The sequence below is a fragment of the Eschrichtius robustus genome, chromosome 13 (assembly GCF_028021215.1).
Source record: "Eschrichtius robustus isolate mEscRob2 chromosome 13, mEscRob2.pri, whole genome shotgun sequence".
Classification (NCBI taxonomy): domain Eukaryota; kingdom Metazoa; phylum Chordata; class Mammalia; order Artiodactyla; family Eschrichtiidae; genus Eschrichtius; species Eschrichtius robustus.
In genome coordinates this window covers 106,134,483-106,158,179 of record NC_090836.1, presented here as the reverse complement: position 1 = coordinate 106,158,179, position 23,697 = coordinate 106,134,483, and the positions used below count along the sequence as shown (strand labels likewise).

Here is a 23,697-nt window from a genome sequence, read left to right as displayed (position 1 = left end):
TTCCCGTCCCGGGGCAGCACCCGCGGTGGGATGAGGGAGCAGAGGCGCGGCCCTTGCTGGAATCGGGTCACTCCAGCGGCCAGGGGTCCGGGCTCCCGGGGCGGGGAGGGGGGGGGGGGTGCCTCTGAGGCCCCAGTGTGATGTTCCGGCCCCGCCCCAGCCCCGCCCCAGCCCCGCTTCCTTCTACTCCCGGGACCTCCTGGCCCAGGACTAGCACCCCACCCCCCGGCGGTCCAGGCCGAGGGGCCCGGCGTGGTCCCACAGCGCCACCTGCTGGCCGCACCCGCCCCTCCGGCCCTGGGCCCAGTGGCTGATCCACCGAGGGGGCCGGACCTGTCCATCTCCTTGGCCAGAGGGGAGGCCGCAGGGCTCTGGCAGGGGTCACCGCCAAGTCACCCCTCCCTGCCCCAGGCGGAGCCAGAGCCTCTGAAAGGACAGCATCGTTCAAGCCCCCAGCGCCCACATCCCCACACCCTTGCACGTGGACCCCCAGCCACGGTAGTCCCAGGGACACTGCCTGCATCCTGAGCCCCTAGCCCGGCCTGGTGCGGTCCTGCTGGGGCGAGTCGCCCTCCCTGCCAGATCCGCACCACCCACCTCCACTTTGTCTGGCCCAGCTCCCTGGGCTGGGAATATCCTCCCGTTTACAGATGAGAAAGCTGAGACTGGGGGTGTTCCACAATTGACTCCAGACCTCAGGCTCAGAGGGGGCCAGGATCCCCTGCTGGGTGCAGAGACACGGCCCTGGGGAGGGGTGGGGGCTCACAGAGGGGTGCAACGTGGGCAAGGGGCTAGGGCCGACCTCTGAGGGTGACCGCTGAGCAGAGACCCCCATGGAGGGAGGGAGCAAGAGGAGAGGGCCCTCCCACGTGTTCCCAGCAGGAGGGACAGTGGTGCAGAGGCCCTGGGGGGGGACCGTGCACGGCACTTTCAAGGACCCAGGTCAGCCTGACTCGCGCTGCCCTAGTGGGGCAGGTGCAGCGAAGGGGCAGGGTGGGGGGCCTGAGCGGGGGTCCCAGAGCAGAACGACGTGAGGGCCAAGGGACCCCCCTGGGCTGTGGCCGCAGCTGCCGTCAGCACAGAGGTGCCCAGTGGCCTCATCCCTCTCCAGGCCACCCAGGGCCAATAGTGCCCAGGAAGGTGGTCTACCAGCAGGAAGGCAGCATAGGGGCCGGGTAGGGGACCCCTCGGGCCCCATGGGCCAGCGTAGTGGTCACAGGGGAGCCAGCTGCAGGGCTCAGGCCGGGGTCCAGCTTTCGAGCATCCAAAGCAGCGGGGCCCACCCCCTCCCCACTGCCAAGTGACTGTCTGGCCCCCTCAGGACACCTACTGATGCCACCTGTAGGGGAGAGGGGGCAATGGCACCCACAGAGCTCCGGTGGGGGGAGGGCAGCCACCCAGGTGACCCCACCGTGTGTGGGGAGACAGTGCCACCCAGGGACCGTGAGCTCGGTCCCAGGGCCTGCAGTGAGGACGGGGGCCATCTGGTTCCAGCTGGAAAGGGGGTCAGTTCCCCAGTGCAGTCATGAGGCCCCACCGCGGGATGGCTTTGGCACCTGAGCCTGGGCCCCGCGTGCAGGACCTGAGCTGGGCAGGGACCACCCGCCCTGGCCTGGAGCTGCCCCTGCCCCGCAGCCCCGCAGCTGACAGGGAAGGCTTCCCCTCTCTCCCTCTCCTGGGAGCCTTCTAGCCGCGCCTCCCCGAGGCACCCCAGGCCAGGGGCCTCCCTCTCCTCGTCCACCCACGGGTCAGCACCTCCACCGGCACCCGGCCACACCCACCCGACATCCATCCGCAGGGCCCCAGCCCACACGGCTTCCTGGAAGCCCCCAAACTGCAGGCTCCCTCCTCCTCCTCCTCCTCCTCCTCCTCCTCCTGGCTCCCCAGGGACCCCCATCCCCTCACCTCCGCCTGGCCCCGCGCTGCCCTCCACACGCAGCCGTCACCCCCATCACCCCCTGCTGGTGGCTGCGCCCTCCCATGGGCCCTGCCCCTCAGCCTGCACCGCCGTGTCCGTCTCCGAGAGGACTGCGTGTCAGCTTGACGACTGGCCATCCCCCAGTGTGGACGCCCCCCAGGCCTGGACCAGACGAGAGCAGCCCCCAACCTGTGCTGCTCATTGGCCTTGCTGAACCCACTGGACTCCACGTCCCCTCTAGGGATTCGGGGCCCCCCGCAGGCCTGGGACTGGACGCTCCACCTCCCCCGCGGCAGAGACGAGAGGTCGGGGAGAGCCCGAGGTGCGCTGGGGCATGGCCAGCGCCTGCGGCCCTTGGGTGCTGTGGTCGTCCCTTCCCCACAGGCACCCCCGCGGCAGAGTCCCACCTGCAGGTGCCCTGTCCCAGTGCCCAGGTGAGAGGGCCCAGCTCGGGCTCGGAGAGCACAGGTGCAGCAAGGGGACAGGTGGATGGTCACGGGCTCCAGGACAGCGGGAGACGTTTACAGGGATGGCGTGAGGCCTGGGGGGTCGGGGGGGGCAGGAGGCCAGAGGGGCTGGGGGAGCATGAGCGAGGGGAGTGGGTGGGGTGGTGGACACCGGGCGCTCACCGGGGGCAGCCCTGGGGGGCTGGAGTGGAAGCCGTGGTCTGACCGCCACACGGACCGGTGGGAACGGGCTGGGCTGGGCTGGGCTGCGGGGTAGTGCGGGGGCTCCATGCCGCCTTCTTCCCACGGGACCACCTGGCCCTGGGGTTCACGACTGACGTTTTCTCCAGCTTAGCCCCCAGGGTCCCTGGTGACACTCACTCTAGGGGTCCAGAGGTGGGGCCCTGAAACTCACCCGGTTAAGGTTCTGATGGTGCTTGCAAGCCGGGGGGTGGGGGGGGGGCGGGAGCCCCTCGGGGCAGCCCAGCTGTGCTGCCTTGAAAACCCCCGCAGGCCCGGGGGCTCCAGCAGGACGGGGCAAACTCCTTTCTAAGGGTCCACACGCTTCCAACGAGACAAACCCACACCTGTTCTCTGCCCAACTACATTCAGTGGCCAATTTTATTATAAAGAACGGTATCAAAATATACAAATCTGTTTAAGAACAACCGAGAAATGCAGCTTTTTTAAGGGTCAAATAAGCATCAGCCGTTTCAATGAAAGCAGCTTCCCTGGAGCGACGGCGTGACATGAAGGGCCACGTCCAGGACGACGGTCTGAATAATTTAAAGGCGGGTGTGACTTCTGACGTGGCTGCACATCATAAATCTTCATGGGGCGGCGGCTGTGTTGGGCTTGCTTCTGCGACTTCTGTCAGAAAACAAACAGATCGGTCCGTAAAATCCTAGCACGAAAGGTCCTGAGGACGCGGCCATGAGGCCGGTGCTGGGGCCGCGGTAACGCGTGCACAGGCTGCCCATGGCCGTGGGGCGGCGCCAGGCTCCCTCTGGATGCAGCAGCCCCAAGCACCCCACAGCCGGGTGTCCCGACAGCACCCCAGAGCCGCCACACGGCTGTGGGAGAGACGGGCGATGGGAGCCGGTGAGGTGCCCCCAGAACCAGCCAGGACGAGACGAGAGCCTGCGTGACGTGTGGGGACAGAGGGTGCGTGGCTGCGGCCCCTCCGCGGCCCTCGCTGACCGTCAGGCCCCTCGGTTCCTACAGGGCGTCTACATGTGGGTTAGCCTCTCTTTATCCTGCCGGGACCCAGGGAGCTTCTGGAGCCTGAGCCAAGTCTTACTCCTTCGGGAAAACTCTCAGCCACTGTCTTTTTTAACATGGCTTCTTTCACGTTCTCCGTGTTGTTCTAGAACTTGTACGAGATGACTGTGGGAAGAACCGTGTCCCCCCCAAAAGATAGGTTGGCATCCTAATCCCCGGTGCCTGTGAACGGGACCTTACTTGGAAATAGGGTCCCTGCAGGGGAGCAGGTTAAGAGGAGCTCACTGGGGTGGGCCCTGACCCAATGGCTGGTGTCCCTGTAAGTAGAGGGAACTTCGGACACAGGCTCCAGGGAGAAGGCCATGTGACAAACAGAGGCAGAGGCTGGAGGGACGCAGCTGCCAGCCCAGGAACGCCAAGAGCGACAGCCACCAGAGCCCGAAGAGGCAGGAAGGCTGCTCCCCGACAGGCTTCAGGGGGAGGCAGCCCTGCCGACACCTTGATCTCAGACATCCAGCCCCCAGGACTGGGAGACAAGGGGCCTCTGGGGTTGATGCCGCCGGGTCTGTGGCGCTTTGTCGCGGCTCCCAGGAGCCCCCGTGGAGCCGTCTGCCCCTCCCGCCGCCTCCCTGCACGTCTGTCTCGGCCGGACCCGGGGGCTGCTCGGCTGGCGGCCCGTCTGCTGACCTTCCTTTGCATCTCCCTCCCTCCATGCGAGAGGGAGCCCCCCGGGGCTTCGTCCCCGCAGAGGACTTTACGCTCTTGTCTTCCAGGAACCCCGGCTCCCATCATCCCAGGGCCACCTTTTGTGTAAATTTCTTAACTTGGGAACAGGTGGCAGCGCACCCAGGCCCCGCGGCCGAGGGCAGAGGGCGGCCGTGGGGCGAGCGGTCACTCACCGGCCCCCGCCGGCCCCGTCTGCACACAGACGCCCTCGGCCTCCTCGAAGCCCTCGGGGCACACGCAGACAAAGCTCCCGGGCGTGTTGTAGCAGTTTTCGTTCCTCCTCAGACACGGCTTTTCCGCCAGCGAGCACTCGTCAATGTCTAAATGAAAACATTCCGCTGACCAGGTGACCTCGTTCGGCAAACGTGCACGTGGGGATCGAAGGATCGAGGCATTCACGCGTCATGATTCACTCCCACGCAGAAAGCGCAGAGATGGAACCAGCCCGTTAGAGAAAGGAGACAGAGGGGAGCATTTAACAGGAGCCCCAGAGCCAGGCCGTCGGGGGCGGGAAGAAGAAACGGTCCAGGCAAACATGAGGGCGGAGCCCGGTGGTTCTCCAGCCGGGTTCCAGCCGGGCTTGACTGTCGAGGGGGACGTCCAGCCGGAGCCCGCAGGCCCTCGCTCGGCCCCCACGCCCCTGGGCACATGAGAATCGGAGTCTGCAGCCTAGGGTCCCGTCCCCACCAGCGCACGTGGTCTCTGGGAAGGTTCCCGCCCCCGAGTTGAACGCAGATGCGCCCGCTGACCTGCACACTGGCCGCTCTCTTTCGAGTAGCCGGGGATGCACTCTTTACACTGTCCAGGACCCTTCCCTGTGCATCCCACGCAGGTAGAATCACATTCTGGAAACGAGAGGGGAGGGAGATGACGACACGAGACCCCCGTCCTGTGGGCAAAGCGTGACCTGAAACCACACACGAGATGGCGGAGGCCCTGCGGCCGGGAGAGCCCAGTGTCCCCATCCTGGGGGCGGTGGGGAGCAGACAGCGTGCGCTCGAGGCAAAGTGCGGACTTGCTGCGATTGACCGATCGACCGTTGGCACTGTGTTGCTAAGGGACCTCGGTGCAGGCCGGGCTGCGGAAGCAGTGCTGACGGGGCCCCTCCATGACCTCTGCCACGTGAAGGATGGGGGACAGCATCTTTTCTCAAACAAAACCCGCCTCCAGCTGTGACACTGCTGACTCACCAGCTAGGAGCTCGGGGCCAACGACAGCAGAGAACGTGTGATGCTTTGGGGGCGTCTCATTGAAGCTGTGTGTCCACAAACATGGAGACAGGACGGCATGGTCGTGGACACGGTGGGGGGGGGGGGGGCGGGGGGGGAAGGCAAGGAATCGACACCACCTTTCAACCTTTCGGGGGGGGTGGGTGGCCCTAAAATCCACATTCCCTTGAACTGAGCAACTCGGAAACTCACCCAAAGAAAATAATGAAGAATGTAAGAAGCTTTACCTACGGGGGTCTTCAAAGTTTGTAACTGTGGGAAACGGTGTATGACAAATATTCAATGATACAGATTGTTGAAGAAAACCGTGAAATAACAACATGCTCCAAAGTAATTAACACGATGTACAAAAATGTGACATGCAAAGGCGGTCACGATACTGTTGAATGAAAAACAAACAGGTAACAAGGCGCCGCTCAGATCAGCACTGCCTCGACCGGCCTGCCAGGGGCCCCTCCCCAGGGAGTGGATGGTTGCCACCTTTTTTCAACTTATCTGAATTCCTGATTCTTCTTTAGGAAACATCTATCACTTGTGTTGCCACCGCAAACGTTTTAAGGTGGCAGAGCACACAGGGGTCACGCTGACAAGCCGCAAGCCTCTGGAGGGGAAGGAGGGGCTGGAGCCGGAGGGCCGGGAGGCACGCTCACCCTGGCACACGAAGGAGCCGTTGATGTTCTCGCAGTACTGCTGGTCCTCGCAGGGGGGCGGCTCCACCGCGCATTCGTCCACATCTGCAGAGGACGGCACAGCTGTGGCGGCAGCCGTGCCCCGACCGCCGGCCAGAGGGACCGCCGTGGGGAGACACACAGTCAGTCATCCTCGGGGGCCTCCGTGTGCAGGTGGGACCAGCGGCTGACCCGTGAGCGCTCCCACGGGGCTGCGGTGAAGCTCCTAGGCGGGGCTGGGGGGGGGCACCACCCTCCCCACTCAGTTTGGGACGTGAGGCCCCCGACTTGCCTGCGGCTGAGCAGCTGTGAGGATGAGACCAAAACCGAGGCCCTGGCGGGAGGACGGCAGCCCGGTGGCCGCCCGCCCCCCGCCCCGCCGCCCCCGCCAGCACCTGGGCCTGCGCGGACTCGGGCAGGGCCGAGATGCTGGCGGCCGGGCTGTAGGGCAGCACTCACGGGCTGCGGCTCGAGGACAAGACACCGCAGGAGCAGGCGGGGCCCCAGCTGGCCGGGCACGGCGGACGGGGAGAGCCGCGCGCCACGGCTAGGGCCTCCAGACCGAGGGGCCGTGCGGAGTCCACCACAGTCAGAGGCCGCCCATGGCCTGCAGTGTCCACCTGCCGGCCACAGCCCCCCACCCCACGTCTGTCTCTTTTATGAAACCAGGGCCCGAGGACACACGATTGGGCCCAAGTCCCAGGCTTCCCTCCCGGGCCCTGAGCCAACAGGACCACCGGGGCCACCTGATGGCAAGGACGGGGGGCAGGGGCCACCTTCCCAGCCCAGAGTCCAGGCCACAGAGGGTTCACGTGCAGCAACCGGCCCACAGGCAAGATCGCACGCGGGCAAACCCAGCCTCCACGCTGTGACCCGTTAAAACACGGCCTGGAACGTCAGAGGCTGCTTCCCCACGAGTCAGAAGGGGGCGGAGAGCGGGAGTGGGGTGTCCTGCGGGTAGCTGGGGCTGCGCAGACGCCACGAGAGAGTGGGGGGAAGGAGTGGGGGAGGGCAGCCCACCAGCCTCACCCACGCAGGCGTCGCCCTCCCGTGCCCAGCCCGCTTCGCACTGGCCGCAGTCTCTGTTGGTGGGGCCCGTGCACGTCTTGCAGGACTCGTCACAGGCTGGAAGGCAGAGGTGGCACGGCCGTCAGTACGTGGGGATCCCGTCTCAGGAGTGAACTCGACGCAAAGGGCGTTTCGGAAATTAGGAGCTGACGTTCATAGGGTGAAAACAAAAACCGCAAACCAGCAAAAAATCCCAGAGGAACAAGATACGCTCAACAGCAGAGAAACCTACTCGTGTGACTCACAACGTCCCCGGATGGAACGAGAGAAGAGAGCACACGGGGGTTCCCACGCCCGGCGGGATAGAATGCTCAGCGAACGCGCACTCCAGAGGAACTGCTCGTCACCTGCCAGAGGCAGCCTCCCGAATGCTGGAGCCCACACCCAGCTGCGTGTGCGCATGCCGCCCGCCAACACGCGTGGACGTCTGGGCCCGGGAAAGGCCTGGGGTAGGAATCGGAGGGGCCGGCCTCCCAGACACCCAGCACATTCTCCACGGGGATGCCCAGGGGGGTGCAGCCTCACCGCCAGCCCTGACGGGAGAATTCAGCACGACTGCTGACGCCCAAAAGGTCTTCCTGTACACAGTGACCACCAACGAGAAAACACATCGAGACAGGGTGCCACTCGTGGCTTCCTCCCTGGATTTACACATCTACGCCCCGTCAGAGGACGCCATCCCGGGCTGACGCAGCCTCACGAGCAGGGCATGGGCCTCCCCAACCAGAAGGCAGAAGCGCGCCCATCACAGCTGAGAAGGCTCTACCTGTGCAACCCCACAGGCCCATCTCAGAACTCACGGGGGGGCCCAGAACCCAGGTGGGAGAGCCCACCTTACCTGACACCAGGGTGACCAAGACGGCGTGTCCTCTACACGGGGACCTGGGGCCAGGAGGTCACACTGCGTGGCCTCCGCTGTCCCGGTTCTCACCTGGGCCACCTCCCCACCCTGCTGGTGCCCTGACGTGGCCAGACTCAGCCCTGCCTCTGCTCACTCCGAGACCCTAAGCCTGAGTGACAGCGGGGACACCAGCCTCTGATCCCCGAGTTGCGCCCAAGGACACCCGAGCCTCCTGCTGGGACAGCCGCGGGGAGAGCAAGCTCGGGCCAGACACTCCGGGTGCAGGTCCGGGGCCCCGGGACCAGCGTGGACGTCACGGAGCTGGAGGTGCCACACTGTCCAGCCTCCGAGCCCTTCTCCAGAAGGACGTCGGGGGTAAGCAACTCACACTTCCCTCCTGGGGCTTGTTTGGGGACAGGAAGCGAGACCACTCCGGCTGCTGGTCCTGTCATGTCCCTTCTAACATCGTACAAGGGCCCGCGCCTTCGCCCTCAGCTCCCAGAAGCCTGGGTCGGTGGTCACCGGGTCCCCCTCCCGTCTACACAGGCAGCTCCGGGTACCTGAGCAGGTGCTGTGCGTCTCGTTCCTCAGCGAGTTGAAGTAGCCATCCATGCAGTCGGCGCACAGCGGTCCCCGGTACCCCGGGTGGCACTGGCACGACCCGTCGCCCTGTCTGCTGCCGTCTCCGCTGCAGTGGCCGTTCCCGCTGCAGGGCCGCTCGGACCCGCCCTGGCACGCTGCGGGGACGCCGAGCCGCTCAGAGCACACCCCGCGACACTTCATAAACCCAGCTCTCTGTGTCTTGCTGAAACCCCAGCCCTGCTTCACCCCTTCTGTCTGGGGACATAGGAGCCCCACACTGGCGAGGTGTCTGGAGGACGCGTTGGCTTGTGTCACCCGGGACACGGGGCCGAGGACGGGACAGTGAGGACCCCCGCTGTGGCGCCACACCAGCGGGACCAGCAGGACAGGCAGGGGCAGCCTCGGCTGGGGTGGGGCCTGAGCGCCAGTATCGTGCCCTTTGCCCAGTTGATCCACGTGAACGTCTCGGTGACGCCTGGGTGGCAGCCATGGCTTCACTCAGTCTCTTCACCCCCGGAGGCTGGACGCCCCTGGCCCCGGCCTCTCACACGGGCTTCGCTGCGTATGGGCCACCTCCCCGCACCCAGAGGGCAGCACCCAGGTGGGCGACCAGGGGGGTCTGTGGAGCCCTGAATTAGGAGCATACTTGGGACCAGATACCCAGAGGCGAAGATCCTGACAGCTGGGAGGAGGCTGCACAGGGCCCACGTTCCCACCCGAGCTCCTGCCCAGCCGGGAATCACGACAGGGTTAACCGGAACCACACAGGACGCTCGCGAGTCCCCGCGGGAAACTCACCCAGGCAGTCTGGCCCGTAAGTTCCTGGAGCACAGCAAACTTTCAGTGTTTTCACACAAAACCATTCGAATAAGTCAGGATACTTCTTCTTCCTGAGGATTTTAAAAAGTGTTCAATAAATCTCACGTGGCAGATTTCCTCAAAACAAAAACACAGCTGAACGTGTAACGTGCTTCTGAGTATCATGGGATCTGGGAGACGAGGGTCTGGGTGCCAAAAGACTCTTCCAGCTGATACCCTCGTCTGGATTGTCGCACTTTGGTAATAAAGGATGGGAACACGGGTAAGGAAGAAAACAGGTGTGTGGAAGCCCCTACTATTTTTGTAGCTTTTTAAACCTGACATCATTTCAAAAGCCAGGAGTCGCTGGCGCTGGTCCCCGGGGACGCGGGCACTCACAGCCGCAGCCACCAGGTCTCCAGGAGCCCCTCGTGCTCCTCCAGCAGCTGGTTGCACTCGAAGTCGCTGGTCCCACACAGGCCCTCCATGATCTCCAGCAGGCGGACCTCGCTGAAACACAAGGCCGTCAGCTCGGCAAGGCCGGGGCAAAGGGCACCTCAGTGGTCAGCGTCCATTCCCCAGGGATGTCCCGAGGCCCCACCTGCTGCCAGGCCACAACTACAGTGGCACTTCAGTGAAAAAAGACCCTCAGCAAACACCCAAGTGGGGCCGGGGGTAGTCAGTGCCAGGCAGAGAACTAAACACGGAGGGTGGGGCTGGGCAGGGAGGCCTGTCCGTCCTCACGGTGGGACATCGGGTGTGGGGTGTGCCAGGGGAAGCCCTGCAATGGGGCCAGAGGAGGCCGGAGCTGGGGGTGGGCAGGAGGGATTTAGCCCCACCTATGTTTTTAAGAAACCACCACGTCTGCCGAGTGGAGGGCGAGTGGGACAAGTGTGCAAGCCAACAGGCCAGCCAGGAGCCAGTGCGCCAGCCCCAGGCAAGGACAGGTGACAAGCCCCAAGAGACGCTGTGTCTGTCAGTCAACGCTCCCAGGAACACGTCAGGCACCAAAGGCAGGCGCTGGGCCAGTAAGAGCAGGGCGCCCACCTGAATTCATACTTGGACAGCGTCTTTTCCTCCCAAGCCGTGTTTCCACCACCGAAGTTCTTCTTTGCTGTGTCCACCATTCCCTGCGGGGAGACGGCCGCACAGGGCTCAGCACTGCTGCCTCACCCCGTTCACGGTGAGGTGAGCGGTCTATGGTGGGGTGACCACAGTTCATGGTGGGGTGACCCCAGATCCATGGTGGGATGACCCAGTCCATGGTGGGGCAACCCTGGGTCCCTGGTGTGGTGACCACAGTTCACGGAGGGGGTAACCCCAGTAGACGGCGGGACAACCCTCGTCCATGGTGGGGTGACCCTGGTCCATGGCGAGGCGACCCCGGCCAGACCCCTGGCTTCGTGTCCCCGCGGGGTGACCGGCCCACCTGGTTGAACTTGTCCACCAGCTCCCGGCATCGCTTGCAGGGCGTCGGCTTCTTGGTGGCCTCGCCGGGCGACAGCAGCATCAGAAGCAGCAGCCCCAGCACGGCCGGGGCCGGCGGGCGCATGGCGGGCCGACGTGGACAGCGCTGCGGGAACGCGGCCGCGCGGGCACTGGCCGAGGTCCAGCGGGAACCGGCCGAGCGCTCCGGCCTCCAGCCGCCCACCGGCTCCGAAACGCCGGCCGTTCCCGGGGCTACTTGACGGCGCCGGCCGGGGCCCCGCCCCGCGCCAGCCCTCGCATCGCTATTGGTCGGCTGGGCCCGCCCCGTCCCCATGTGGCCCAATCCGAGCTCGCCACGAGAGGCGACCAATAGGAAGGCCCCGGGTCAGCGTCCCGCCGGGAAGGTTGGGCACAGGGGGCGTGGAGATCCGAGCCCGCCCCTCGCGCCGGCCTCTCGCCTGCACCGCCCGCTGCGGCCATCTTTACTCCGGGCAGAGAGGGCGCCCGCCGCGACGGCAGCCGGGGTTTAGTGGCCATGTTAGGTTCGGGCAAGGGCGTCGCCTCTATTCTCGGTTTCCGCCGCTCGACTTCCGGCTGAGGGTAGCCCAGGCGGACGCGCTTCGAGGGACTGCGCCGTGGGCTGGAGAGGTCAGCGCGCGCGGCTGGGGCTCTCGGGACGGGCTGCGGGGACCCCGGGCCGGCGCTGTCGCGGTGCTCCTTGGGCCTCACCGTGCGTGTCCACGCAGGACGACCGCTGGACTCCTCACCTGAGGGCCAAGCTCCTCACCCGGCGGTGGGCTCCTCACCTGGGGGCAGTCTCCTAACCTAGGGTTGGGGCTCCTCACCTGGGGCCTGATGAGTGTTTATGGGCTTCCAGACATCTGCATTTCCCCACGTGCCCGAGGCCATTGGCACTGGAACCCGTGGCTTAAGTTAGGAAGAACGAAGGTGGGCATTACCTGGTTTCTAGTAGGACAGAACTGCCAGAAGGAAGCAGTACAAATGATACAGAGTTTTCTCTGGCCGAACTTGTACCAGTTCCTTTGTGTTTCCAGCCAGGGATTAATAACATGAACATCTGACTTGACCAGTTTCAGTAGAGACCTTAGAATCCGAATAGGCGGGGACAAGAAGGCCTTTGCACCTAATCTGAGGGGTCACCATCCTACAAACGACATGTTTTAAAGTCGTGGCCTGTTTTAGCCTGTGGGTGCGTCAGATTAACAACCCGAACAGCTGCAAGCAGGTGTGGACCAGTGCGGGTGCGTCTGCTCACCGTCTCGGGCCCGGTGGGGGGGTTGACCGTGGTTTCTGTACTTGCTTATGTCCTGTTTTGTCTCCTCGTGGTCCGGCTGGGCATGCAGGGTGCCGCCAGCGCCTCCGAAATAAGCTGCTTTGCCAGTTGGTTTCTGCCCTTGGTCGTCAGCACAGAGCACACTCTTATCTGGATGAGAAGCTCCTGGGGCCCGGAGCGGGGTTTGGCAGGTGCCTTTTCACCCCCACAGCTTGTGAAATAACAGAGTCTAGATCTTCCCACAGGGGAACCTCCTCTGGGCAGAGGTGTGGAGTGGGGTGTGCAGGGACTGGCCTGGGACAGCTGTGAGCCCGAGTCAGGTTCCTGCCACGGAGCACCTGTGCAGCTGCTCCGACCGCCTGGCCTTAGAGATGCTTCCTAGTTCTGTAGACTCTTTTTCCCCTCGAACAGTAAGAGGAACAGAGAGTAGTATATGAACGTTCCGTGGTCTCTTCGGCTTCACTGGAAATTAAAGCGTTAACGTTTCTTTAATGAAAATGTAAACTGGTGTGATGAGATCCACGCTTAGTTTTGTTTTGTTTTTTTTTGATTTTTTTTTTTTTTGGCTGCGTTGGGTCTTTGCAGCATGTGGGATCTTCCCGGACCAGGGCTCAAACCCATATCCCCTGCATTGGCAGGCAGATTCTTAACCACCGAGCTACCAGGGAAGCCCCCCACGCTTAGTTTTTATGAATTTCTTCTTCAAGGAGTTTGTTGAGCACCTGCTGTGCACCAGGCTGTGCTGATACAGCAGTGAGTCAGCCCTGCCCTCAGGCTGTGAGCGCAGCAGGGGAGACAGATGCCCCCTGTGATGACCGGAGTCCATCCTTGCTGAGGTTACAGTGGGGAGCGGGGGACAGAAGGATCCCGCCCTTACATTTGGTAAGGGAAAAGTTCTGTTACTTCCCTGGGAACTGCATGTTATTTTGGTAATTCTTAATTATTAGAGCCCTTTTGACCCCCTTACTTCCCTCACCTCACCACCACCACCATATCAAACAGGATTCCTGTTCCCCCTCAGTTGTTGATTCCCCACTTGCTATCCTAGGAGAGTACAGACTTCATACCTCTCCCTCGAACCAAAAAGTAGTTTTAACAAACAGTAAGCACCGTGGTTCTCTCCTTTCGCTTCTTGCTCTTCTGGTTTTGATCAAATAAAAGCAAACCTGTTTTCAGACAAGCCAGAAACAGGAAGAACTTGCCATCTTCCTCCCCTCGCCAGATTGAAAGATAGAGGTCTTCCACGAGTAGGAACTGCCCCAGACACTTCCATGGTTTTCCCAGGAAGCTTCGTGCCATGGGGTGCCCCCCAAAGTCCTGTTGGTGTTTGGGTGGTCCGTTGCAGGCACATCTGTCTGCATCCCCACCCCCCAGGAACACACTCTTGCTTTCTGCCGCCCGCGTGTTTGTGCTCACGACCAGCGTGGTGCTCCCCGGGGCTCCAAGAGGCTCAGAACACAGCGGGTGGGTGTCCGCGGCCCTGTCTCACCATCCTTGGGGTGCAGGGCTTCGCTGGCGCCCCGAGCCCTGCACCTCACCTCCTGTCCTCTTGTGGCTGTCCCTCTGCAGTTCTCCAGGCGCACCCCTCCCGCCCTCCTACTTCACAGCCTCCCGGCCCATCTCCCTCGGCCAGTACCGTGGGGGCCGAGCCCAGCTTGTTCCTAACTCTCCGGCCAGACTTCAGCTTCTCGAGCACGGGGGTCGTCCTGCTGCCCTCCAGCGCCGGGCTGGCCCAGGTCCCGGCTGCACAGTGGACTAAACTCGGGTTCTGCAACTCAGGTCTTTCTTCCTGGAAAAGTATTCGCACAGCTTAAAGTGTAAGAAGGCTGGTTAAAGTACGAAAGCTTCTCTAGCATGATTTTTCTTTCAACGTTCTATTTTGATGTGTTTTCGGATTACAGAAGCTGCAGCAGTTCAAAGGATTCCCATTACCCTTCAAACACATTTCCCAGGTGTTAACGCGAGCGTGAGTTTTGAAGCTCAGGGACCTGCGTCTCCATTCTCTCAAAACGATTCGAGTGGCGGTGCCGGCGGTGGATGAAGGTCCGTGAGGCTGATGTGCAGAATGGCCGGGAAGAGGCCGTCGGGCCTGGGCAAGCAGCGCCGGCTCCTGGGGCTGCTGGTGGCGGTAGCCGCCGTCCACCTGGTCGCCTGCCCCTACACCAAAGTGGAGGAGAGCTTCAACCTGCAGGCCGTGCACGACCTGCTCTACCACCGGCTGGATGTGGAGAAGGTGAGCTCCTGCCCGAGCCGTGCATCGACCCCCGCTTCCTGGGGCCTCTGCTGACCTGCCCTTCTCCCTACAGTTTGACCATCTCGAGTTCCCTGGCGTGGTCCCCAGGACGTTCCTCGGGCCGCTGGTGATCGCGGCGCTCTCCAGCCCCGCCGTTTACGTGCTTTCGCTCTTGGAAGCGTCCAAGTTCTATTCTCAGCTAGTAGGTAAGGGGGTCTTCAAACGGGGACGGGGTGGAGAACTGCAGTGTGGTCAGAGGGTCTCAGTCACCCAGGTGGAGGGTCCCTCGTGCAGGAGGGTCCACCTGTTGGAATCTCGGCCACTCAGCAGAGGGACTCAGAGCGGGGACAGCGTCAGCCCCGCCGGGCTGTGCCCTTGTGACTGCAGTGGGGGCCGAGCCCCATCCCCCGGGCAGAAGCAGTACGTTTCCCAGCTCAGTCAAACCCATCTCACGGCTGGTTGCTCCGGCCTGTATGGAGAGCTTTAAAAATCGCACATTCCTGGGGAAGAAGCAGTTCCGCTTCTTGAAAGGGCAGATGAGGAAACGGAAACCCACCCTCGCTCCAGGCTGTTGTGGTCACGTGGGGGGGCCAGGAAGCCTTGGACGGGAGAGTTGGGGGCCACGTCTGCGCATCAGGTCCTTGGTAAACGCGGCCCTGGAGGTATCGGCCAGGTGGCGGGGCCGCTGGGGTCAGTGCCGGGCTGCCGTCCTGATGCTCCTGCCCTGCCCAGCGGCTGCGTGCCGCAGGCCCCTGCCTCGGGGCCACCAGGCACCGTGCAGCTTCAGGGTGGGGCGGCCAGGGTCTAGGCTGTCCGTCTTCCATGGCCCGCCCATTTTTTTGACAGTTTCAAAAGTGTTTAATAAACGACGTGACATGACACGAAATGTGGCCCACCACACTCAAAATTAAAAGAATTCAGTTAATAGCGAGTGAAGCACAAAATGAACAAATTCACCTAACGCTAGTTTCAGTAAAAAAATATACTGTCATTTTAAATTAATGTATTTTAGTTCCATTTGTTTTACGTGTCTATTTTTTTTTTTTATAAATTTATTTATTTATTTTTGGCTGTGTTGGGTCTTCGTTTCTGTGCGAGGGCTTTCTCTAGTTGTGGCAAGCGGGGGCCACTCTTCATCGCGGTGCGCGGGCCTCTCACTATCGCGGCCTCTCTTGTTGCGGAGCACAGGCTCCAGACGCGCAGGCTCAGTAGTTGTGGCTCACGGGCCCAGCCGCTACGCTACGGCATGTGGGATCCTCCCAGACCAGGGCTCGAACCCACGTCCCCTGCATTGGCAGGCAGATTCTCAACCACTGCACCACCAGGGAAGCCCCCTATTTTTTTTAATTGAAGTATAGTTGGTTCACAATATGGCATTGTATCAGAGGTACAGCAAAGTGATTCAGTTATATGTATATTTTTCAGATTCTTTTCGTTATAGGTTATTATAAGATACTGAAGATAGTTCCCTGTGTTATACAGTGTATCTTTGTTAATTATCTATCTTATATACAGTAGTGTGTATCTGTCGATTCCAAACTCCTAATTTATCCCTCTCCTCCTTCCCCTTTGATAACCGTAAGTTTATTCTCTGTGTCTGTGGGTCTGTTTCTGTTTTGTATGTAGGTTCATTTGTGTCATATTTTGGATTCCACACATAAGTGATAACATATGACACTTGTCCTCCTCTGTCTGACTTCACTTAGTGTGATCACCCCTGGGTTCCTGCATGTTGCTGCCGTGGCGTGGCTTCCTCCGCTGTGACCGAGTACTGTTCTGCCGTGTACACCCAGCCCGTTCTTAGCACCGAAGGCAGCTCCCCTCCCTCAGGGCCCTTTCGAGACCCCGTGGTCGCTAAGGGCCCCGCCCCGCCGCTGTCGCACACATGGCGCCCTCTCTGTTCAGTCAGGGCCGTCCTTGGACTCAGCGTGATCTTTGGACTCTGGACTTTACAAAAAGAAGTGAGGCGGCAGTTTGGGGCCACGGTGGCCACCCTGTTCTGCTGCGTGACGGCCTCGCAGTTCCACCTGATGTTTTACTGCACGCGGACGCTCCCCAACGTGCTGGTCCTGCCTGTGGGTATGTATCCGCCCGGCCGGCCTGCCCGGGGGGTTCCCTCCGAAGTGTCTGCCCGTCGAAGGCTGCTCCCCACCGGGCGTCTCAGAAACCCTGCGAGGGGAGCAGGGCCCTGTCCTCGGTGCTGGACTGAGGCCCGGCTTCCAGGGCTCGGCTTCTCTTGAGCAGGACCGGAGCTGGAGCTGGTCCGCGGAGCTGGGAGGAGAGGAAGCCGCGTGCGGGGCCGGTGGGGACGCTCCGGGAGCCTCGGGGGGCCGAGTGCGGGGAGCAGGGACCTCGGAGGGACCGGGCGGGAGAGGGGGAGGGGGCGGCCGAGGTTGGCGCTGGACGCGCGAGTGCGAGGCTGCGGAGGAGGCGGGAAGCCGCGTGGGCGCCGGCGTCCAGCGCCGTCCGGGGCCGTCCGGGGCCGTCCGGGGCCGCCTGGCCTGCGGAAGTGGCTCGGCCTGCGCCATGGCGCAGGACGCGGGCCGGGCGGGGGGCTGTCGCGGTGCGGCCCCGGGCCGCGTTGGTAGGTCTGGCTCTGAGAGGCGCTGGCTGGCTGCTGGAGGGCTCTGGGCGCTTTCCCGAGGAGAGCGCAAGCGGCCCGCCTCCCGGCCTGTGCCTTGCAGTCCTGGCAGCCCTCGCAGCCTGGCTGCGGCAGAGGTGGGCGCGCTTCATCCGGCTCTCGGCCTTCGCCGTCCTGGTCTTCAGAGCTGAGCTGAGCCTGCTTCTGGGCCTGGCGCTGCTGCCGCCGCTCTGCCTGCGGAAGGTCTCGGCGGCCAGGGCCCTGCGCTGCGCCGCGCCGGCCGGGATCCTCTGCTTAGGTGAGTCGGGTCACCGCGGCCGCGCGGTCTGGGGTCTGTGCTTTCCTCGTCTTGTTTCATGCAGACGAAACTCGGGAGGTTTTCTTGTTTTTGTGTTTCGTTAAATGGAATTACCTTCACCCTCAGTGGTGGTAAAACGTCTCGGTGCCGGTCCCTGGCTGCTCTGCCCAAGAGGGCCCCCACCCCCTGCTGCCCGGGGCCTCCATCAGGGGCTCTTCTCCTCGTGTGTCTCAGCCAGGCCGGGCGGCCACGAGGGAGGGACCTGCGTGAAGAGGCTCGTTCGGGGGGTAGGTCCCGACGCCTCAGCCCCTTTATGTGAAGCCGCTGGTGGCTCCTGGTTTCTGTGCTGACGGGGCTGCGTCTCGGGAACATCCACCTGTGACCAGGACTCCGCGGCTGCCGTTCAGCCAGCTGCGTCGAGATCCGAGCTTCCCAGGTGGCCGTGTTCTTTCCTGAGGTCTTCTTTTCTTAGGACTGACGGTGGCCGTGGACTCCTATTTTTGGCGCTACCTCGTGTGGCCGGAAGGAAAGGTGCTCTGGTACAACACCGTCCTGAACAAAAGTTCCAACTGGGGCGTATCCTTCCAGTGTCTGCACAGTGGCCCACGGGGCGGGGCTGCGCGATGAGCCACTCTCCTCCTGTGTCCGCACCTGATGGAGCATGGCGGCTGCTGCAGCGCCAGCACTGGCGCCTTCTTCCCCGCAGTCTGGGCCTCCCCTGGTCCAGTGGCCGCCGCCCGGTGTCTGTAGCCGAAGCGTCTCCTTTGTCCTCGTGATGATCTGCTTTCCTTTCACATTTTATCCTGGAGTAGTTAAACACACGCAAATAGAATACTGAGTCCCCAGTGGGCCCATCACCCTGGGACAGTCTGTTTTTACAGTGAAAAACGGAGGGAAAAGTTAAAGAACTCGGCGCAGCCCCACTTGCCATCCGCGGCCTGGCTCTGGCACCGGCACCCGAGTCCCAGCCTCTGTCCGCGTGGGAAGGGGTCACGCCGTGGCCTGAGGCGCGGGGGTCCCGGCTGCTGGAGGCAGGGGCGCCGTCAGGGCTGTGTCTCCCGCACGCTCCTGGCTCCCGCCTGAGCCCGGCCCGGGGACGGGCAGCTGTGGCTGGCGCGTGGCCTCCTTAACCCCCCTGCCACAGACCTCGCCGCTGCTCTGGTACTTCTACTCGGCCCTGCCTCGCGGCCTGGGCTGCAGCCTGCTCTTTGTGCCTCTGGGCGCCGCGGACAGAAGGGCCCTGGCGCTGCTCCTGCCGGCGCTGGGCTTCGTGGCTCTGTACTCGCTTCTCCCGCACAAGGAGCTGCGCTTCATCATCTACGCCTTCCCCCTGCTCAACGTCGTGGCCGCCAGGGGCTGTGCCCGTGTGTGAGTGCCACCGCCGAGACGCTGCTGCCTGGGCTCCCCTGGGGCGGCTTACCGGTTCACAAGGGGACGGTGCTTAGGGTAAACCGACGTGTTTAGCTGGGCGCCTGGCCAGGCTTTGGTCAAGGGTCCAGCCCGAGTGTACAGGGCCAGCAACTGGCCTGTAAAGGACAGACGGTGAGTGCCTCGCTCCGTGGGCTTCGCGGTCCTGCCCGCGCACTGCGACAGCGGCCTTATCCCGTCCGCTTCACTTACACACAGGCGGCGCGGTATTTGGCCCGGAGGCTACGCTCTGACCCAAGTAATGACGTGGGATGCTTGAAAATGTAATATAAGTTTTAAATTGGCATCTGGGTGGAATTTCAGAGAGACAGGGTCACGTCTGCCTGCTTGGTGCTAACTCTCGCTCAGCGACAGCGGGCAGTGGGTTTCTGCTCCCAACGATAGGTTCTGCTCTGCTGCTGCCGTTGCCTTTCCGCAAGGTGCACTGCTCTTTTACAGGCTGAATAATTATAAGAAGTCCTGGCTGTATAAAGTGGGGTCCCTCCTCGTGATAGGACACCTCGTGGTGAATGCCGCATACTCGGCCACAGGCTCGTACGTGTCCCACTTCAACTACCCTGGCGGCGTGGCGATGCAGAGGCTGCACGAGCTGGTGCCCCCCCGCACAGGTAGGCGCTCGGCCCCCCCGCTACCGGCTGCGGCTCTGGCCAGAGGTGCCGGGTTCGCGGCGCTAACCGAGCAGACGCGGTTTCCGCAGATGTCGTGGTGCACATCGACGTGGCCGCTGCCCAGACAGGTGTTTCCCGGTTTTTGGAAGTCAACAGCGCCTGGAGGTACGTCCTCGTCTCGTGCACACGGGCTCCCGCGGCCGCCACGGACCCCGGGGCACACAGCCTTGCTCTCGTTCGCAGGTACGAGAAGAGGGAGGACGTGCGGCCCGGCTCCGAGCGCATGCTGGCCTACACGCACCTCCTGGTGGAGGCTGCCCCCGGGCAGCTGGCCCCCTACCGGGACACGCACCGGGTGCTGGCCAGCGTCCCGGGCACCGCCGGCCTGAGCCTGAACCTCACCAGGCTGCCCCCCTTTGACGTGAACCTGCAGACCAAGCTGGTGCTTCTGGAGAGGCTTCTCGGGCCTTCCTGAGGAGGAGCCAGAGGCCCTCCAGGAACGTCGGCGTTCCGACCGACGGGACGAGACGGGAAACGCGCAGAGGACCAGGGGTGCGCCCTCACGGGGGCGCGTCCGCAGCCGGGGCAGCCACGTCCACGCCGCCCACCGCTTGTGAGGACGAGGGGCCCGGCACCCCTGCCAGGGTGACGGTGGGTGGGATGCTGTTTGCCGTCCAGACCGAGTGCTGTCCACGGCAGCAGGACGTGGGTCTTGCCTGCGGAGCTGCTTTTGGGCAGCAGGCTGTGGCCTCTCGGCCCCTGAAAGGGCGTCCCCCTGGGGCAGCGTAACCGCAAAAACTCGGCACGTGCTGGACTCGTCCCCACCAGCACCCAGCCCTCGGGGCGGGGCCTTCTTTGTGGTCACAGGCGGCCGTTTCCATTTCAGATGAGGCTTTAGGAGATAAACGCATTCAAAAAGAGTGAGAATCAAATTGTAAATGTCTTCTTACTGTCGATCTCGGGTGATGCTTCCAGAGACTGCCTCCACCTGGGTTTTGTTTAAGTGATTTGGGCACTTTCCCACTTTGCTGAACAGTGTTTACTGAGTTCCTGACACGTGTCTGACTTCACCAGGCACTGAAGACGATGCAGGGAACTGAGTGTGCTTTGCCCGCGTGCACACACACCGTGCACATGCACACGTGCACATACGCTACACACGTGTGCGTAGAGACAGGCAGTCTTTCCTGAGCCATTCCAGAAGCAGTTGCCTACGCCTGGCCTCCAGCCCGAGTGCCTCGGTGCCTCGGAAGGAGGTGGCGCTTCCTGACCTGTAGTTACTGTTTTTTCCACCGAAGCTGACAAGCAGGCTGTACGGGCCCCTCCCCAGACCTCGCCGACACAGCGCCCCCTGGTGATTCCTGCTGCGGCCGCCCGCCGCTCAGCGGGCGCCCACCTTCCCCCGTTGCCTGTTTCTCGTGAGCGTTTGTTACTTACCTGTCATCGGCAGTTCTCAGTGTTTAGATGTGGCCCCCGGTCGTCAGCCTGCCCGCGTGGACTGCTGCTGGACCTCTGTGGGCCGTGAGCTGCCCTGTCGGTTGCCTTGGTGTTCAAACTGCAGATTCCCCCGGGGGGCCTGTCAAGCCGTGCGGTCCCGGCTGCGTGCCCCGTCGTTAAGGCTTTGAGCACTTCCCTGCTTGCTGGCACAAGGAGTCCCACCCAGCCCCTCGGGCCTCTCTGTCTCCACCCTGGAGTCGGCCGTTTGGAGGGCCAGGCTCCTTTGGGCAGGGACTGGTTTCAGAGACCGAGATCTGGGTGCAAAGCGTGCTCGTTGCTATCAGGATGCCCGTGTTTCCAGGCCCTTTCTGCGGAGAGAGGGAGGACAGGTGCGCGTGCACAGGTGTGAGAGGTCACAGCAGCATGCCGACACCTCCAGCTCCACCCCACCTCTGTGGCGTCCGTTTGCCTCCCTCATTCCACGTCTGCATGTCCTGTCCCCGCAGTGAGAATCCGGACCCCGACAACATCAACGTACGTTTGACCTGTGTCAAGGGACACCGACCTCCATGCAGTCGGAAATCCGCACATAACCTTTGACCCCCCCCCCCAAGGCTTAATTACTAATAGCTCCTGTTGAGTGGAAGACTTACCCATAACATGAACGGTCCATGACACATGTCTTGTACGTTACATGTCAGATACTGTATTCTTTCAATTATGTAAGCTACAGAAAGGAAAATGTTAATTAAAATCATAGGGGGGCTTCCCTGGGGGTCCAGTGGTTAAGACTTTGCCTTCCAATGCAGGGGGTGCGGGTTCGATCCCTGGTCGGGGAGCTGAGATCCCACATGCCTCGCAGCCAAAAAACCAAAAACATAAAGCAATCGATACTGTAACAAATTCAGTAAAAAACTTTAAAAAATCATAGGGAATTCCCTGGCGGTCCAGTGGTTAGGACTCTGCTTCCACTGCTGGGGGCCCGGGTTTGATCCCTGATCGGGTAACTAAGATCCTGCAAGCTGCACGGTGGGCCAAAAAAAAAAAAAAATCATAAAAAAAAATACTTATAGGGGCTTCCCTGGTGGCGCAGTGGTTGAGAATCTGCCTGCCAATGCAGGGGACACGGGTTCGAGCCCTGGTCTGGGAAGATCCCACATGCCGCGGAGCGGCTGGGCCCGTGAGCCACAATTACTGACCCTGCGCGTCTGGAGCCTGTGCTCCGCAACAAGAGAGGCCGCGACAGTGAGAGGCCCGCGCACCGCGATGAAGAGTGGACCCCAATTGCCGCAACTAGACAAAGCCCTCGCACAGAAACGAAGACCCAACACAGCCAAAAATAAATAAATAAATAAATAAAATTAAAATTATTAAAAAAAAAATTTGAGGTATAGTTGATTTACAATGTTAAAAAAAAAAAACTTACAGTAATGTATTTATCAACATCGTGAGTTTTCGTCATCTGTTTCCAAGATGAATAGTCTGTCAGTACCTATATCATTATTGTCTTAGACCATACGAAAGGCTGTAGATGTCACACATATAACTAATACTAGACATCAATAATGAAAAGGTAATGTGAGAAAGAAATTCACATTTATTTACAGGTACGATGATATATGCATTGATAATGAAGCAGCAGCAACGTGATTGCTTTATGGTTGCCTAGTGTGATCGATACGATCGCTTCCAGGTAGCCCAGCCTATACACTAATGGCTGATTCGTCATAAAATTTTTATGGCATATAGTATTGCAGTCATATTCATCATACAGTATTGGGAACATTGTTACATTAAAAACAAAAAACCTATGATGATAGACCGTTACACGGTTTCTCCAATTACAAGTCAGGGAGGGAGGGAGACTGTACCTGATTCTTTGAAAGCAAAGTTATAAAACAAAACCACGTTGTTAATTTTATACTTAGTATCACTCAGCTTATGCCTATGTGAGGATGGACTGTCCAATATAAGTCTTTTACAGGGTGTACAGCTGTTAGTTTTTCACATCGAGACACACAGCAGAGAGGTCTCTTAACCGCAGCATGATTGTTTACTGTTCGTTAGGTGGAGGTGGGTCGTCACAAAGGTCTCCATCCTCCTCGTCCTCACGCTGAGGAGACTGAGGAGGAGGAGGAAGAGGAGGGGTAGGTCTTGCTGTCTCAGGCGGCAGAGGTGGGGGGTGGGGGGTGGAAGCAGGGGAGGCCGGTGCACTCGGTGAACTTGGCAGAAATACATCATAATCTCTGCCCGACTTTTTTGCTTTCTCATTTCTCTGAAGTGTTTCTATATACGACCAATCCTTCCACCGTTTGCTTTAGCTTCAGTGCCCGTATCATGGAAGGATCCATATTGTAAAACAAGTCAAAAGTCGTGTTGACTCATTGGAACCATTCTGCCAGGCTGTCTGATGTCAGTTTGTTTCCCGGCGCTGCTGCTTCTGTGCCTGTCTCATCGTCTGCCTCTGGCTCAGGAGCCCTCATCTTATCTCCATCAGGTCGTCTTCTGTGGGTTCCTCTGGTGTGCTGCCTAGTAGCCCTGGAATTTTTTTTTTTTTTTTTCAGACTGCGCCGCGTGGCTTGTGGAATCTTAGCTCCCCAACCAGGCATCGAACCCAGGCCCCTTGTAGTGGAAGCTTGGAGTCCTAACCACTGGACCACCAGGGAAGTCCCAGTCCTTGAGTTTCTTGAAGACCCATATCTCAGAACCGTTCACCCCCCCCCCCATTTTATTTGCCAAACCCACAGTCTCTTTCATGATTTCCTTGATTTATTTTTATTTATTTATTTATTTTTGGCTGTGTTGGGTCTTTGTTGCTGTGCGCGGGGTTTCTCTAGTTGCGGTGCGTGGGCTTCTCATTGCAGCGGCTTCTCGTTGCAGAGCACGGGCTCTA

At 61.2% G+C, this 23,697-nt stretch overlaps 2 protein-coding genes across 4 annotated transcripts; one reads left to right on the top strand and one right to left on the bottom strand.

The window, feature by feature from the left end:
- Positions 1–2,967: 2,967 nt before the first annotated feature.
- On the bottom strand, positions 2,968–11,189 carry CRELD2 (cysteine rich with EGF like domains 2). 2 transcript variants are annotated; one of them, XM_068561242.1, is made up of 10 exons: positions 10,927–11,189; positions 10,545–10,627; positions 9,897–10,007; positions 9,498–9,589; positions 8,678–8,854; positions 7,238–7,333; positions 6,191–6,274; positions 5,061–5,156; positions 4,485–4,631; positions 2,968–3,234 (listed from the first exon to the last, which is right to left on the bottom strand). In XM_068561242.1, the coding sequence occupies exons 1-10, from the start codon at positions 11,047–11,049 to the stop codon at positions 3,185–3,187; spliced, it is 1,059 nt and encodes a 352-aa protein (XP_068417343.1). In that variant the 5' UTR covers positions 11,050–11,189; the 3' UTR covers positions 2,968–3,184. The 2 variants fall into 2 exon arrangements, with proteins under 2 accessions (XP_068417343.1, XP_068417344.1); XM_068561243.1 differs by lacking the exon at positions 7,238–7,333.
- Positions 11,190–11,474: 285 nt separating this feature from the next.
- ALG12 (ALG12 alpha-1,6-mannosyltransferase) lies at positions 11,475–20,285 on the top strand. Of its 2 annotated transcripts, XM_068559600.1 has the most exons (10): positions 11,475–11,573; positions 14,121–14,452; positions 14,526–14,658; positions 16,358–16,531; positions 17,137–17,331; positions 17,804–17,907; positions 18,476–18,699; positions 19,198–19,367; positions 19,457–19,532; positions 19,611–20,285. In XM_068559600.1, the coding sequence occupies exons 2-10, from the start codon at positions 14,276–14,278 to the stop codon at positions 19,840–19,842; spliced, it is 1,485 nt and encodes a 494-aa protein (XP_068415701.1). In that variant the 5' UTR covers positions 11,475–11,573; positions 14,121–14,275; the 3' UTR covers positions 19,843–20,285. The 2 variants fall into 2 exon arrangements, with proteins under 2 accessions (XP_068415701.1, XP_068415702.1); XM_068559601.1 differs by lacking the exon at positions 17,137–17,331.
- The last annotated feature ends 3,412 nt before the right edge of the window (positions 20,286–23,697 follow it).

Bases quoted from the DNA above. Each gene is read 5' to 3' on its own strand.
- CRELD2 (XM_068561242.1), bottom strand. From the start codon at position 11,049: ATGCGCCCGCCGGCCCCGGCCGTGCTGGGGCTGCTGCTTCTGATGCTG. The intron at 10,008-10,544 runs GTGGGCGCCCTG...CTTGTGTTTCAG, and splicing joins CTGTCCAAGTATGAATTCAG to CGAGGTCCGCCTGCTGGAGA. The intron at 9,590-9,896 runs GTGAGTGCCCGC...TAAAATCCTCAG, and splicing joins GAGACCTGGTGGCTGCGGCT to GAAGAAGAAGTATCCTGACT.
- ALG12 (XM_068559600.1), top strand. From the start codon at position 14,276: ATGTGCAGAATGGCCGGGAAGAGGCCGTCGGGCCTGGGCAAGCAGCGC. The intron at 14,453-14,525 runs GTGAGCTCCTGC...TTCTCCCTACAG, and splicing joins ACCGGCTGGATGTGGAGAAG to TTTGACCATCTCGAGTTCCC. The intron at 19,368-19,456 runs GTAGGCGCTCGG...CGGTTTCCGCAG, and splicing joins GCTGGTGCCCCCCCGCACAG to ATGTCGTGGTGCACATCGAC.